This window comes from Condylura cristata, unplaced genomic scaffold (assembly GCF_000260355.1).
Source record: "Condylura cristata isolate star-nosed mole 26May11 unplaced genomic scaffold, ConCri1.0 scaffold00002, whole genome shotgun sequence".
In the NCBI taxonomy this organism is placed as follows: domain Eukaryota; kingdom Metazoa; phylum Chordata; class Mammalia; order Eulipotyphla; family Talpidae; genus Condylura; species Condylura cristata.
This window is the reverse complement of record NW_004567103.1, coordinates 43,080,167-43,096,882: the sequence shown is the minus strand read 5'-3', so window position 1 is coordinate 43,096,882 and position 16,716 is coordinate 43,080,167. Positions and strand designations below refer to the sequence as shown.

The 16,716-nt window shown below is 35.3% G+C and overlaps 1 protein-coding gene across 2 annotated transcripts in view; it reads right to left on the bottom strand.

The window, feature by feature from the left end:
* ATF2 (activating transcription factor 2) overlaps window positions 1-16,716 on the bottom strand; it is a 69,686-nt gene that overhangs the window by 13,934 nt on the left and 39,036 nt on the right. For both annotated transcript variants that reach the window (XM_004674506.1, XM_004674508.1), the window contains 3 exons: window positions 12,745-12,831; window positions 5,788-5,937; window positions 3,791-3,997 (listed from right to left, as the gene is read on the bottom strand). In XM_004674506.1, coding sequence (XP_004674563.1) covers window positions 3,791-3,997; window positions 5,788-5,937; window positions 12,745-12,831 — 444 coding nt within the window. The remainder of the gene's footprint in view (window positions 1-3,790; window positions 3,998-5,787; window positions 5,938-12,744; window positions 12,832-16,716) is intronic.

Sequence of the window (16,716 nt, the reverse complement as noted above, 5' to 3'; positions counted from 1 at the left end):
TCCATCTGCCTGTTCTGCTCCCCAGTCTGTCTCTGGTGAAGCCTCTCGCCACTCCTGAGCCTCTGGCCTGTGCCCCAGTTCTGTATGTACAAATAAATAAATCTTTGAAAAAAAAAAATATGTGCATATGGGAAAAACACAATCATGCTTCAACACTTAACCTTTTATTAAATGTAAGTAACCATGGGTCCTAACTGCCCACTACACTGATCAATTAAGCCTATCTGTCACATGAAAGGTATTAAGAAAATGAAGGGTTGCTGAATGTTTTAACATAAAGAGTAGTTTATTTTCTTGGACAATCCACTTTTTTGAAAGTCATTTTGTTCTTCATAGTTAACTATTTAGATGTTGGCAGGCTGACATTTTTCCTTCATGAATCTACCATAAAGAATGTTAAACACTTCATATGCTGGAAACAAAAATTTGTCATTTTAAAAAATTGTACAAAAAACAAAAATCATTTCTACTTTGAAGACTAGAAAAAGTTATCATTGAAGTATTCTTTCTCTTTTCTTAACCATTCATGCTTTCTAATCCCTTCACTACTGTTACCTGCTGGAACACTGTCAATCCTAAAATTTTACTTAAATTTAGGGTTTCATTTCATACCTATACATTTATCCATCCAACTATAAACCCTTTGTAAATGAAAAGAATCATGCTAAATATTGAAGGATCCAATTTTAATTTCATGAAGTTTTGAAATTCCCCAAATATAGAATTAACTATTTTTAAGTGAAAGATTCAGTGGTGTTTAATACATTTACAATGTTGTATCATCACCTTCTTCTATCTAGTTATAAAACATGTGCATCCCTCCAAAGTAAAAACCCTTGTCCATTAATCAATTTCTCTTTATTCCTTTGTTTCCCCCTAACCCAAGCAATTGCCAGGTTTGTTTTTTGCCTCTATGGGTTTACCTATTCTAGATATTTCATATAAATAAAACCATGCAAGATATGACTGTTTTGAGTGCCCTCCCTGGTGGCACAACGGATTAAGGCACAGCACTATGAAGCTATCTGCAACCACTGCAACGTGAAGTAGACCCACATGGTGCAGCAAACCTCTCCTACTCACCTGCTTCTCCCTTCAGCAGTGTATTTCAATCTGCCTGTTCTGCTCCCCACTGTCTCTGGTGAATCCTCTAACCACCACTGCCCCCCCACCTCTCTCCCCCCCCCCGCCCTCCAACAACTCTGGCTTGTAACCCAGTTCTGTATGCATAAATAAATAAACCTTTAAAAAAATGTGACTAGTTTAAGATTCATATTCATTCTACCATATTTTCATTCCCTTTTAAGGCTGAATAATACTCCACACTCTGTATAAACCACAGTTCACTGATGGGAGCATTTGGGTTGTTTCCAACTTGCTTTCTGCACATATTACAGACATTTCCTGAGTCTGTTAATACATTCAGATGGACTTTTCTATTTCTTTTTTGCAGAAGTATTTTAAAGACAATCCCCAGTAATACATCATTTCGCCTATCAACTTTTCTTAGCTACCACTAAGTTTTTAATAATTAAAAATACTGATTTTACTAGTTCTGTTTCTAATTTTAGGTATTAACTAAACTTATGTTCTATAACAGTAGTTTTAATATAGTGATGCTTTAAATTTGTCTTTTATTTATAAATTTCATGCTTCAAAAATGATGTGTCAGCTTTCATCTACATAATAAATCTTGTCTTTATTTTCCAATCAAAAAATTTCTACCCAAATTAGAAAATACAAAAACACTATTAAAATAATGACATTTATAGTCATTATAGCTTGTATGATAGAAAAAAGATTAGTAATAAAGATCACATTTTGAGTATTAAGTTTTCAAGGTTTTCCAAAACAAGTGCTGTTGTTGTTATTAATAATGGCAATGGTGACTAGTGCTACCATATAATTAAAAGCACAACAATATTTAGTAAAAGCAGTTATTGCTGTAATTTGGGTCAGAGTAGAAAACCAGTCCAACTAAAAGTCCAAGAATATCCTGTAAATAGTACCATATACTTATTATACATTAATAGTTTTCAGTACTTACTTCTTAATTTCATTAGTGACAATGAGTAATGTGAAAGTCACCCTGTGGTTTAATATTAATACAGTATTTGTTTTAAAAAAGCGCAACATGGGAAACCCGTGGGGATTACAATTGAGATGGGGGAAAAAAAATGTACAAAATGATGTAAAAGTAAACTTTTGTAATTAAAAAAAAATGTAAAAATAAACAGTTATAAAAAAAAAAGCACAACAAACCAATTACAAAGGATTATCAGTTCCTTTATCTTCCTAAAATGAAATTTTTCTATTTCAAATAATGCATACAACAACTCAAACAAGCAGCATCAGCACTAGTTTATGGGTAGGACAACAGAGGAAAACAAAGGATGGTATGTCTAATGTCACACAACTATAAAATAGCCATGTCAGATTTTCTCAGAAACATAAAACAGATGTTCCTAAATCACTGTTATGAATATTTGAAAATTTAAATGACAATAGTTAATATATCTCTTACAGAGTTGAAAGAATAGCAACTTTTAAATAATATACAAATAAATTAGTGCCTGAAATATGTCTCATTTTATTAAAGAGGAAAAAATTCAAAGTTTTTCTAAAAATTATGTTTTTGATAACATGCTGCTTTTTTAACAAGCCTTCATATAATTATATAGGTGTAGTCTATATAATGTGGTTAGATCAAGTTTAAATTTTTTCAAAATAGTTAAAACTGTTTTGCAAGGCAATTTATTTGTTCTAAAGTTAGTGTGTCAATATTCACAGAACATCATAGGACTTTAAAAGATATTAGGGTCAATATGAGAAAGTTTTAAGTCATAAAATTTACATAAATGCTATGCCTGATGCTAAAAACATTTTCCAAAGCATTTAAATAGACATTTCTATTGGTGACATCTTTAAAGAAGGATTTAAGAAGCAAGCAAGTCTCATCATTAATTATGATTATACAGAAGAAATAACTTAATTGGAAATAAAGAATTCAGAGAGTTGACCAATGACAACTGAAATTCATTAAAATCAACTTTTTAACAGATGCTCATAAACTGGTAATCTAAAAAGTTTTACAGGAGAATAGCCATAATGTCAAAAACTGAAACTTTGAACAAAAACAAAAAAGCGAAGGAAATAGACCTGGTACTGCCCAACACTGTCATTGGACATCTTACCAAAATATGCATAGGAAGGAGGCTTAACACCTTTGTAACCCCATCTGAGGTTACTAAGAATCGTATCTGAGGCACACTGGCAGGGCAGTATGAAATGATTTCTATTGCCACTGGCCATATTGTACCTGTTCTGTGGATAATTAGAGTCCTTCAGTTTCCAAAGCTGTCAATCTGGCACTTTTCACGAGCACTATATTCACTTTAAACAAAACAAAACAAAACAAAATTTATAATTCAAAAAACAAAAGAAATTAAAAACAAAAACTGCTATTGAATCAACTTTATATAGTTGTAATATAAACCAAAAAAAAGACATTTTTAAATCAAAGATTCTTTGAACTTTATATCACAACTTTATAAAGTGTCAGCCAGCTGTTTTAGGTACTATGCAAATAAACACTTAATATTTAAAATTTCTTCACTGGATCGGTGTTCTCTGTTTTGTTATTTAATTTCAGTATCAAACAGGTTTACGAAATTATGCTTTCTGGTAGATAACATACACATCCAGTAATATGTTCTAAAATAGATGGTTAACTAGACAAAACGGAATTAGGACAAATAAATGAAACAAAATTCACATATATGTAGCTTACCTGTAGCTGGCCATTTAATGAACTTAAGTCTTCTGCTTTCTTCTCTAAAGACTGAACCCAGACTTTTCTTTTTTGTCGGCATCTTGAAGCTGCTGCTCTATTTCGCTCCAGGAACTTCCTCCTTTTCTCATCAGGGTCTTCGTTTGCTGCTCTCCTTCGACGACCACTTGTATTTTGAGTTTGTGGAGTTGTGTGAGCTGGAGAAGCCTAAAATACACACAAGTGAAAGAGCTTGTTACAGTTTTAACTACCAATAAAACCACATAAATGTGGCTAAAAGGGAATACTACTAGTTTTATTTCCTAAGTTGTATTTGCCAATATTCAGGGGTAATGTGAAAATCACCCTATGGCTTAAAAAATTCTTGAAAGAAATAAACATTGTTAAAACAAGGTTCTCACTAATTCACTATCATAGTGAACATATTCTTTAAAGTCTGTATAATATTTTCATTGCATTTATATAGAAATGTGAACTGAAAACACAAATGATCATCTATAGAACTTACATTTTTCCAAGTGTACTTTTAAAAAACATTCTGACAATATTTAGTACTCTGAATAAGTAATTGTAAGGTGTTCATGTAAAAAATTTAATTTCCTATTTAAATTCATTTTATAGTAAACCATCTTTGCATACCAGGTTTTGAAAGAAAACATTTGGCTCCTCTGAAACTAAAGAAACTATCTTTTATTCAATTTTTGAAATTTACAGTCTTTTCTTAAAATGTAATTATTAATGTTCACTTTTTTGATGGGTAGAATTTCACAGGAATCCAGTTTTCATTTTAATTGGCCCCTCTGCTCCTTGATGGCTCAACCTGGTTATCTTGGATCAACCAGAGACAGAAATCTTCAGTCAACAGTGATACTGTGTAGAAGTACAGAATATTTAAGTATTTGTCAGACTTTCATAAACCCCAAAACTGTGCCATAGAACACTTGATTATGGGTGACAGAAAATGACTACTTGGAAACAATAGTTTGTGGCCACAAGCACATGACCCAATGAAGAAAAAAACAATTTTTTATCTACAATTATATTTTAAAATGATAGAAACAAGTAAAAGTTCTCCTAATCTGCAACATACAAAAATCTTATATATGTTCAAAGTTCCAAAGGACATCATCTAATTCTCACTCTCACAAATTCAAAAAGTTATCATTCAACTATTTTTCTAAGTAACAAGCATTAAAAACCATGAGGGTCACTTCATTTATATTTTGACTGTCATAAAGATCAAGTATTTAATTTTTTTTTCCTTCATAATTACAAGTAAATCTTTTAGAAAATTATTTCTATGGCTACCAGCAACCTTGAACTATTTTCTTCATCCTTTTATATTTAACATTGAAGAGAAAATCAAACATTTAACATTGAAGAGAAAATCTACAACTTGCTATTTACCTTTTTCGTGAATTGTAAATTTCTGTTTCTTAGTTCCAAAGCTAACATTCATTAAATAGGGATGATAAAAGGTCTAAATAGAGTCCTCAAACATTTAACGGAAATGTAACCCTTTACTGTAGAAATACACTGGAGACTTAGAAATAGCAAACACCCTGTAAGCTATCAAAAACTAGAGAGAAAAGGATCTCTAATATAATTTCTATAAAGTAAAACTGCTCTTTGGTGATATTTCACAAATTTTAAGAATCATTTGATTTATGTCACTGGTATAATATGTTAACGTGGTTGAATATAATCATCAGAAAAATATTTTCTTTAAAAAATATTGCTGGATATTGTGTCATGACCAAGCTACACAGACACAGAAACACTGGGTATCCTCAACACTAACAATTGCTCTATTGCTTTTTTAGCATTAATACTTCACAATGAACTACTATTTTCTAAGTCTTCTAAATGCACTTTGAAAATAAGTCTAGAAATGGTTTTCCAAACATCCTCCTGTATTATGCATTCATTTTTATGTTACACTGTATTTGTATTTTTAAGGATAACAAAATGGTAGAATGATAAAACTACGCACATACCGGAGTTTCTGTAGTGGATGTGGCTGGCTGCTGCAATGACTGTGGCCGAGATTCTTCTGACTGAGTCCTAACCAATCCACTACCATGACCTTTGACAGTATCGCCATTGGTAACAGGAGGATGTTGCTGGGTCAAAGCAGCTTTTAATCTCTGAAATGCAAAAACCAATCTAAAAACAAATTTCCCAGTATCCCACCCAACTGTAACTCCCAACATAGTCTGGTTGTCCAAAATGGGTACTTGTTACAGACTGCATACATTATCTTCAGCCCTAAAAATTAGTTTCCATTCATCACATTCCATTGTATTCCTAAGATATTGTGAATATTAGTAAAACCAACAACAGGACCTTTGGAAAGATACCCTGAGACTCTGTCTAGTACTTGGAGTATTCTATACTTTGGGAGCCCTAACAGCTTTTGAGAAACAAGTAAAAAAACATTGTTGACTACAAACAGCTAATTTTATTAAAGTAAATTAATCAACACAAGCAGAAATTGCCTTTATTTCTTTTTATCTCTTCCATCAAATGGTACACTGATTTGTTAACAGAGGTCAATAACAAATGAACTTGCTACTTGACAGAAAAGGGTTTCTTTGATCAAAATGGGTCTATGTGATCTTTGGGGTATTGATTATTATGACCTGTAAGTATGAAATAATTAGCACAAGATTATCATCTTAGCGATGAAAAGAACTTCAAGGATCCAAGAGCTCTCTCAGACTAGTATTATTGATATAGCTCTTAGTGAGACATAGCCCTTCAGTCCAAAATAGTGTTATCACAACAGTTATGTAGTGACAAGTCTATTATATTTTCCTAAATCCACATTAAGGTAAACAGAGAAAGATGACTACAAATATTGATATAAGAACTACGTTGCAGTATACCCAGTATATCCTTTCCAAACTTCCTAGAAGTAACTGCCTGGATGTTACATGTTAAAAACACAGATTCCTGACAAACTTTACTCTTTTCCCTACAGGGATATATAGCTCAATGAGGCAGATAAAAGAGTTATTTCCAAAAGGACCTCAACATCACTCCAAGTAAGAACAATTTTACAACTTTCGAAAATTTGTATTATCTTTATTTATATGTCTGTCTTCTGTAGGTCATAAGTTAGCCATGTCCCTTAAAATTGAAGAATATATAGAAATGTTAACAAAATTTCTACTGAGGCAATAATTATTTATGGACAAGTGTTACAGCACATTTTCTCTTTACTGCCAATCTTTGCAGATCCTGGGTATAATTTTAAAAATGAGAACAAATAAAAAACTTTATTAAAGACATACAGAAAAATTAACTCTTTTTAGCATATAGTTCTATGGGTTTTAACATATACCATCATACACCAGGCCCTACAATCATGATACAGAATAGCTCTTTTACTCCAAAAAAATGCCCTTGTGTTCTTCAAGTCATGTTCCCCTCCCACCTCCAGCCCCTGGAAACCACTGACCTTGTTTTCTGATCCCTAAAGTCTTGCTGTCTCCCCAATATCACATATATGGAACCATACAGTACATAGCTTTTGAATCTAGCTTCTTTCCATAGTTTAATATACTTGAGATCCATTCCTGTTATTATCAGTTTTTTCAGGAAGTGTCTAGTAGGACAATATCCCTATTTTGCAAATTAGGGGACTAGAGATTTATGCCCAACGTAGGACAGCCATTAAACTAGGTCAAAACCTGAATTCGAATCTCTTTAACTGAAGTGTATGATTTTTCCATGGCACCATGTTTCATTTATTATCGTGGTTATTAAACACACAAGGAAAGATCAAAAAATACAATCTTGATGGCTTAATGATCCAAAAGACAACCACGGAAAATTGAGTCAAGTCAGATATTGCAATTGCTAAGATAAGTCACCCTAGGCTCAGGTCTGCTTGTTTTTGCCAGTTTTCCTAACAGACTACTGCTTTATGAATAGCAACAGCACTACAGTATGTAATGTCCTGGTTATTCCCCTATAATATATGTAATGTGTACTGTACAAATATTATCATACAAAAGGTACATAGTCAAGAAGCTATTGTACTTTACCCTGGAAATTTTAACTCTGCCTCAAACTATCTGTGTGACTAGCAAGCCATTTAGTCTTTCTCAGTTTCCTCAACTGCAAAAATGAGAACCCTAACTTCTTTGCAACATTGTGATAAAGTTTAAATGGCACATATAAAATGACTTAAGTCCTATGAGAATTTCTCAAATCATTGCTTCCTTATTTCTTAAAAAATAACTGAAACCTGTACTTACTTAGCATTGGTATGGGGGATAGAGATGCAAAGAGTCAAGAAATTTCCTACATTTCTGTAGTTTCAAAATGTACTTCAAGGTCATCTTAAGCACTAGTTTAACATTAGACATATTTTATCATGTTAAGTATATTCTTATGAGCATGTCATACGCTACACCTTTCTGAATCCCGACAAAATTACTGATTCCTTCCTTATTCAATAAACAGAAATAGCCACACTAGCAGTGAAGACACAGGAAATTGGGACACTCTGAACTGATGGATAATGTGGAAGTGAATGGATTAAAACTAAAATTAGATGGATGACAAAGCGGTAGTTGGCTGTAAATCAGGCAGACAAAATGATTGAGAATTGAAAACAGACAAAGTTGGAAACTGAGTTGATGAACAGAATAAAAAAATAGAAAATCTGGGGAAGTGGTCACTCTACATAGTTAAAAATTGTCAGACAATGGACAATGAAGAGTACCTAGTATATAGTATTAGCTTATGGCTTTCATTTCTGGATATAAAATATACATAAATAAATGTAAATGGTGGCTTGGTAAGCTATGTACTATTAAAATTTCAAATCCTTAGGTAGAAAACATCACAAAACTGAAGCGCATTTAAAGTTTTATAGGGAAGAGTTTAACTCTTAAGAATTAATGAAATACAGTAACTGCACATAGGGGAATCTGAAGTACATAAACATCACTCTCTTGAATAATCTTTAGTAGGGCAAGTTACTATCTTATAGCGCACTTAAAAGCTGCATCAGTATTCATTCATTATCCTCTCTTGACTGCCCTAGGGTATACAGTACTCATCCAGTGAGGAAGCGCTAATGTTTGCTCCATGCTGTTACATTGATTACAATGGGTCTGACTTGAAAAGTATGCCACTGGGTATAAAATGTAAGAAAATAATTTTCAAGGGTTAATTAACTGCTCTGAACTGCAGGCTTGAAAAACAACAATAAAAATATATGTATACTAAAAAAAAATTAGAATGGGTTAGTGAAAAATTTTATCTATTCATGTATGTTTTATAATCAATATAAGAATACCAAAAATCCACCCACACATATTTGTCGACTTAAGAATATCGACAATCCATCCACATATATTTGTGAAAGACACTTTAAAGAAGGACAAATAATTTGGTTAAAAATAATGAAAAGAAAATAATCTATTTATTTTACAATAGAATAGAGATAACAAAAATCAAGTATTCCAAACACCATTATAAAGAAAATAAGGTGTAAAGAATAAAGTTACTTCCCAGAATCAGAGTGAGCTATAAGCTGAGATAGGGTCAGAAATTCTTTGTTGACTCCTAGCTTACTGACTATACCTTTATAAAAAGTTTTACCAAAAAGAAGTTAATTAATTAAAAAATGAATAGTTCATTGTGTTGACCAACATGTCATCTTCATTTTAAGAGATAAACTGCTAAGATAATTTGATGTTCAAATTCTATGTTACATATTATACTTTAAAAATTTTATCACTTCTCTCAGAATTTGGTAGGAACAAACTATTCCATCATAGTTCAAAGGAAAAACATAATGTTCTCTAGAAACAATTTATGAAAAAGTCAGATCCATATTTCATATGTGCCACAAAAGCTCATCAGAGTAATAACCCTCCTTCTCCTGGGTGTTATCCTACCATCTGCTGCTCTATTACTTATCTTTATTTTGCAACTAATTAACAGCATAATCTTCTAAATTCAGCAAGTTAATTATCATTATTGTGGTCTTTGCAGCATCATCAGTCCTCATGAAGTCTTGTCTTCCCATCCCCAGAGAACATATGAAAATGAAGTAGGTTGGGAGAGAGTCTGTTTCTTTGGAGTGGGCTCATTAGGTGTTTGCTGATTAGTTTGGCATGCAGAGGCAGGTCAGAAGAATTCTGCTGAACATGAGGTTCCATGCAGGGCCCAACTAAGTTAATGTAGGTTTCTGAACATTTGCCAAGATGCCCTCTTTCAGCTCTCAGTAGAAACCCCCTGCAGAAAACTCACTGGCTACCCACTGTGTACAGATATTTTTCAGTTTGTCACAAAGTCTTAAAGAAATGATTCTAGAAAATACTACTTAAAACTTTACTATATCTTTTTTTTAATTGCCAGATGATTAATATTTCCTTATTCAGAAAAGTAACATTTTGGTTAAAAATATTGTTGTTTTTTTTTTTAAATTTATTAGACAAGATTAATAGAGATGACAAGTATCTATGGTTGATGTGCTTAATAACAAAAAAAGACCCCTTAAGCTCTAAATTTGGCAAGATCCAGTACAATTGTATAGAGAAAGGATATCCTAGGAATTTTTCTGTAGCAAGGAAAGGACTACATAATCTTGTATTTGTGGACCTCCACTTTCATTTTTTAAAAATCACATTTAAAAATTATTTAAAATGCTGGTGACAAATATCAGAATACTTGATAGAAATAGATGTAGGGATATAAAACTTTCTAGGTAGATGGCAATGTTCTATACCATCATACAGGTAATGGATTACATGAATGCATTTATCTATCAAAATTGTACAGTTAAAATTGGTCCATTTCAATATAAATTAATTTTACATTAAGAATGGCTTACTAAAAAGTAAAAAGGTTCATTAAAAGTGAGGGTAGAGAGTGATATGAGGAACAGGTTAACAAAGAACAGCAGTTATAATGATAATAATGGAAGTTAGGTGACAGGTATATGGGGTTTACTTTGCATGCTTGAAATTTTTTCCATAGTTAAAGTTTAAAAAAGAGTAATTTCTAAGTCTTTTCTGTTATCTAAAAACCAGACAATCATGCTTATTAATTAAAACAGGCAATTCTCTAACTATGGTTATTTTACATCAGCAAAAATTCTAAGAAATTTTAATAGAATTGTTAAATTTAAGTAATCTGTGACTCCCATTCTATTTTTTGGGCCTTCAACCACTGACTTTTTCATATTACCCATACTATTTTTTAAAATGCAATCATACAAAACACTTTAAAAAAATGTTATTTATTTCCTGGTCACCTAAAAGAAAGTTACCAGGAAAAGTGTTAAAATTAATTGTTTCTACAAATATAGCCTAGTCTTATAATCAAAATATTTAAATCTGATCTGATTCATTTAACTTAAGTTATATAAAAATAATTCTGCTGACGATGTGCAAGTTTTATTAAAACAAACCAAAAAATCACATGCAAATTTCAGATTATTTGCTCTAATGAAGAATAGCAGTAAAAGATGTAAAGCCTTGCAATACACAAGTTTTTATAATTTTAACATATAAAAAATTCACATAGCTAATTTTGTGTTTAACATAGAACTAAAACAATAGGTGTCTATGAACTATTCATTATTGCCTAGGGATACTTTCATTAATTGATATTAAGAAAAGTTAGCTTTGAAGTACATGAAGACTATACAGTGAAAATTACACTTACTAAAGAAAAAGCAAAAGTAGCTTGAGGGTATTTAGAAAAAAAATTAGAAACTTTACAGAATCTGGGGCTATTATAGAGCCCAGAAATAAAAATTTATTTATTTTAAAAATGATTAAAAACTTATCCTCAGAAAATTTGAGAGTGGCTTAATGAAGAGTAGTAAGTAGAATTAGGACTACAGTTAAAACATGTCTCCTGGGCCCTCCCTGGTGGCACAGCAGGTTAAAGCACAGCATTGAGAAGCTAAAGCCACTTCCGCATGAGTTCGATTCCTGCCTGCCCCGAGGTGACCACATGGTGTGGCAGACCTCTCCTGACCCGCCCGCCCGCTGCTCCCCTCAGCAGTGTACTTCCTCGATCTGTCTGTTCTGCTCCCCACTCTGTCTCTGCTGAAGCCTCTCACTGCCCCTGAGTCTCTGGCCTGTACCCCAGTTCTGTATGTACAAATAAATAAAATCTTAAAAAAAAAACAAAAAAAAAACATGTCTCCTGATTCCTAATCTGTAATATATCCTTAAACAACACTGTTTTTTTTAATGTGTGAAACAACTAAGAAATATCAGTTTCCTTTACATGTTGTGAGATATGCTCATTAACCTGCATACCATTTCACAATTCTTGCTAATACTGTTCTAATATTATCACTGTTGACAACCACTGTGCTGATGTTAGATATAAGCTTCAGATGTAGTACTTCTAACCTCCATGAGGTGGAGTTTAAAAAGCCACAGGCAAAAATTCAAACAAACCAGGGACAAGAACCATAATGTTACTTCCAATCATTACATTTATTTTAAAGTACCACTAACTAGCCAGTATGGTAGGGACTTTCCTTTCCAATATTTCCGATCCTTTTATAGTGTAATACATCCTACACTTTTAGAAATTGGTTTACAATTGTGCACTGGCAGTGAAACTTTAATAGAAAAAAACCTAAATGGGTTCAAGAAATGTACATATACAGAGCCCTCCCTGGTGGCAAAATGGGTTAAAGCACAGCACTACAAAGGAATGGGCAGCCACGGCAGTATGAGGTGACCCACATGGCACAGCAGACCTCTTCTGTCCTGCCCACTGCTCCCCCCTCAGCAGTGTGTTTCAGTCAAACTGCCTGTTCTGGTCCCCACTGTGTCTCTGGTGAACCGTCTCAATACCCATACCTCTGGCCTATACCCAAGTTCTTGTATGCATAAGTAAATCTTCAAAAAAAGAAAGAAAGAAAGAAAGAAAGAAAAGTATAGAACAGATAAAATCTTGCTTACCAATTTTGCTTCTGACTGTACTGGCTGGGGAGAGGAAGGACCTGGAATTCCTGGAACACTAGGCACCATGGTGACTGGTCGAACAAGCTACACAAAAGATATAAAAAAATTATTGATCTAGAGGATTAAAAATGGAATTTGGTGGGAACCCAAACTGCAGGGAAAGACTGCAGCCCTGATCCGGGAGCACCCAGGCACTGGAAATGCCTCAGAGGGAGGCTTGCAGCCCTTCAGCCCCACAAGGAGAAACAACTCAGCTTCATGAGTGGAACCCAAGCTGCGGGGAAAGACTGCAGCCCCATCGGGAGTGCCCAGGCACTAGAAAGTGCCTCAGAGTGAGGCATGTTGCCCTTCACACCACCCTGGAGATAAGGAGAGACAACTCAGCTCAGTGAGTGAGATACAAGCTGCCAGGAAAGACTGCTCAGAGTAGGCTGGGGCAGCTCCTTCCAGAGCGCCCTACATCCCCGCTCCCCACAGCATAGGCCTGGGGGCTCATTCCCTCCATTAGTCACTATGGCGGGGACAGCAAGTTCACAGAGACTCAGAGGTAAAAGGAGAAAAAAAAACCAATCAGTTGACTGAATCAAAAACAGGCCCAACCCTGGCAAGCTACAACACTTAACACACCCCCAACCCTCCACAGGCTTACTCTAGCACAGAGAGGCCCTAGAAAGTGCCTCAGACAGGAGATTTGCTACTGCTTTTCCTGCTTACCCCATCCACCCACAAAACATGCTGTAAACCCTGGAGCTAAAGAGAGACAACTTTGCTTTGTGAGTGGACCCCAAGCGGTAGGAAAAGACTGTTCAGGGAGAGACTGCTCCCAGTGGGCACAAAGAGCCCTTGAGGCGCTGAGGGAGGACTGGCAGCCTGTACAGCTGGGAGGCTTGCAGCCCTTCTAGTGTTCCCTGCATCCCCCACACCTGCATTCCCTTTCATCCCCCCCACTCCCCTCTCCCATGCCCTGAAAAAAAAAAACCTGTGGATAGACTGATTCAACCACAGGCCCAACCCTGGGAAATTGCAACAAATTTAACTCTCTCCCCACCCTCTATGGGCACATCCTAGCATAGAGAGGCCCTAGGAAGTGCCTCAGACAGGAGACTTGCTACAGGTAGTTGCTACAGGTCTACCTGCTTACTGCAGCTACCCACAAAACCTGTAGTAAAGTTCTGGAGTTAAAGAGACAACTCAGCTCTGTGAGTGGACCCAAGCCCACGGTGGGGAAAAACTGCTCAGGAAAAGACTGCTTGGAGTGGGTACAGAGAAACCTGGAGGTGCTGAGGGGGGGTCTAGCAACCTGCACAGCTGGGAGGCTTGCAGCCTTTTGGCGGCTCCCTGCACCCCTGTATCCCCTGCCCCCACAGCATAAGCTAGGACTCAAGGTGTTACTGGACAACAGTAGCCTAAAAGACTGTGAGTTAGTAAGGCACTGCTCTGCAAGTCTCACAGTGCTCAAAAAGGGAACAAAACCAGTGACTGGCTCAACCACAGGCCCAGCTGCAGGGAAACCACAGTATTTCTAACTCACTCCACCTCCCCATGGGCAAACATAGAGGGAACCCAGGACATCGGAAGGCTACAATGATCAACAGGCACCTTCTAGAGACAAGGACTCAACGTGTTAATGGAAGAAGCTGAACACCCAAGAGACCGCTGACTGTCAATGGCTGAGATGACAGACATAATTTCACACAGTGGGGGCTCGAAAAACAGGAGATATTGAAACAAGGCTCAGAATACCCTCCACAACTAAAGTGTCTAGAAGTCCCTCTGCCATCCCAAAAAGAACATCCAGAAGAAATAACACTGTATCTCAACAAATAGAAAATATTAAAAAATACACGACAGTGGAAAAGAAAACAATCAAGCTTAAGTCCAGAGGGGAAAAATACATCACAAAAAGGTCAGTCACTAGAAATCACCAACGGAATATAAGAACTGCTCAGCCTACCAGACAGATAATTCAGAATCATCATGATAAACAAACAAAAAGGCCCTCCCTGGTGGCGCAGTGGGTTAAAGCATAGCACTGAGAAGCTAAAGCCACTTCCGCATGAGTTCGATTCCCGCCTGCCCCGGAGGTGACCACATGGCATGGCAGACTTCTCCTGACCTGCCCGCTGCTCCCCTCAGCAGTGTACTTCATCGATCTGCCTGTTCTGCTCTCCACTCTGTCTCTGGTGAAGCCTCTCACCCTCCGCATCTCTAGCCTGTACCCAAGTTCTGTGTGAAAAAAATAAATCTTTAAAAAAAAAAAAAACCCACATAATCATATCAATAGATGCGGCAAAGACATTCAACATCCATTTATGCTAATGGCCCTCGGAATCCTCAGAACAGAAGGAACATACCTCAACATGATAAAAGTCATATATGACAAACCCACAGCCAACATTATCCTCAATGAAGAAAAGCTGAAAACCTTTCCTTTGAGATTAGGAACAAGACAAGGGTGTCCATTATCTCCAATGTTCTTCAACATAATATTGGAAGTTCTAGCCAGAGCAATAAGACAGCAAAAAGACATGTAAGGAATCCAAATAGGGAAAGAAGTAGTAAAACTGTCCTTATTTGCAGACATATGTTAATTTACATGGAAAACCCTAAAAACACCATAGATAAACTAATCAAAACCATCAACCAGTTTAGCAAGGTAGCAGGATATAAAATCAACACACAAAAGTCAGAGGCCTTTTTATACACAACCAATCAGTCAGAAGAAGCAGATATAATTTTTAAAAAAAAAAAACCCTTTTCAATTAAAACAAAAAGAATCAAATATCTGGAAATCAACCTAACAAGAGAGACCTATACAAAGAAAATTACGAAACACTATTAAAAGGTATACAAGACACCATGAAACGGAAAGACATCCCCTACTCCTGGGTCAGGAAAATTAACATCATTAAAATGGCCATCCCACCAAAAGCGATATACAGATTTAATGCCATCCCAATAAAAGTTTCAATGACATTCTTCAAAGAAATAGAAAAAATACTGATGAGATTTATATGGAACAATAAAAGACCTCGAAGAGCCAAAACTCTCATGACTAGAAGAAAGAGAAAGGAAGCATTACAATCCCAAACTTCAAGTTATACGACAAAGCCAAAATAATCAAAACTGCATGGTTCTGGAACAAGAACAGCATACAGACCAGCAGGTTTATGGACAGCTAATCTTTGACAAAGGAGCAAAGAAGATACAATGGAACAAAGAAAATTTGTTCAGCAAATGGTGCTGTGAAAAATGGGAAGCTACATTCAAAAAAATGAAACTATATCACTGCCTCATACCATACACAAAAATCAACTCGAAGTGGATGAAAGACTTATAAGAATGGAAGCCATAAAATGCCTGGAAACAAATATGGTCCAACACTACACGACATACACTTCAGTAACATCTTTAAAGATACAGCACCTAATGCAACGATACTGAAAGCAAGGATAAATAGATGGGATACCTCAAATAAAAGAGCTTCTGTACAGCAAAAGAGACACAACAAAAGACAGACATCCCACTGAATGGGAAAAAAATTTCTTATATAAAACTAGCGATAACAGATTGATCACAAAGACATACAAAGAACTGATGAACTACTCAGCAAAAATAAATAACTTCATCAAAAAATGGGCAGAAGAATTAAGAAGACACTTCTCCAAAGAGGAAATGCAGATAGCCAACAAGCATATGAAAAAAATGTTCAACATCATTTGTAATAAGGGAGATGCAAATTAAAACCACAATGAGATACCACCTCAACCCAGTGATAAGGGCACATCTTAAAATAACAACAAATATTGGTGAAGATGTGGAGAAAAAGAAACTCTCTTGCACTGCTGGTGGGAATGCAAATGAGTACAAACAATATGGAAAACTGGAGGTTCCTCAAACTGCTAAACATGGAGCTTCCCTATGACCCAGCAATCCCACTCCTAGGTATCTACCCAAAAGACACAAAAA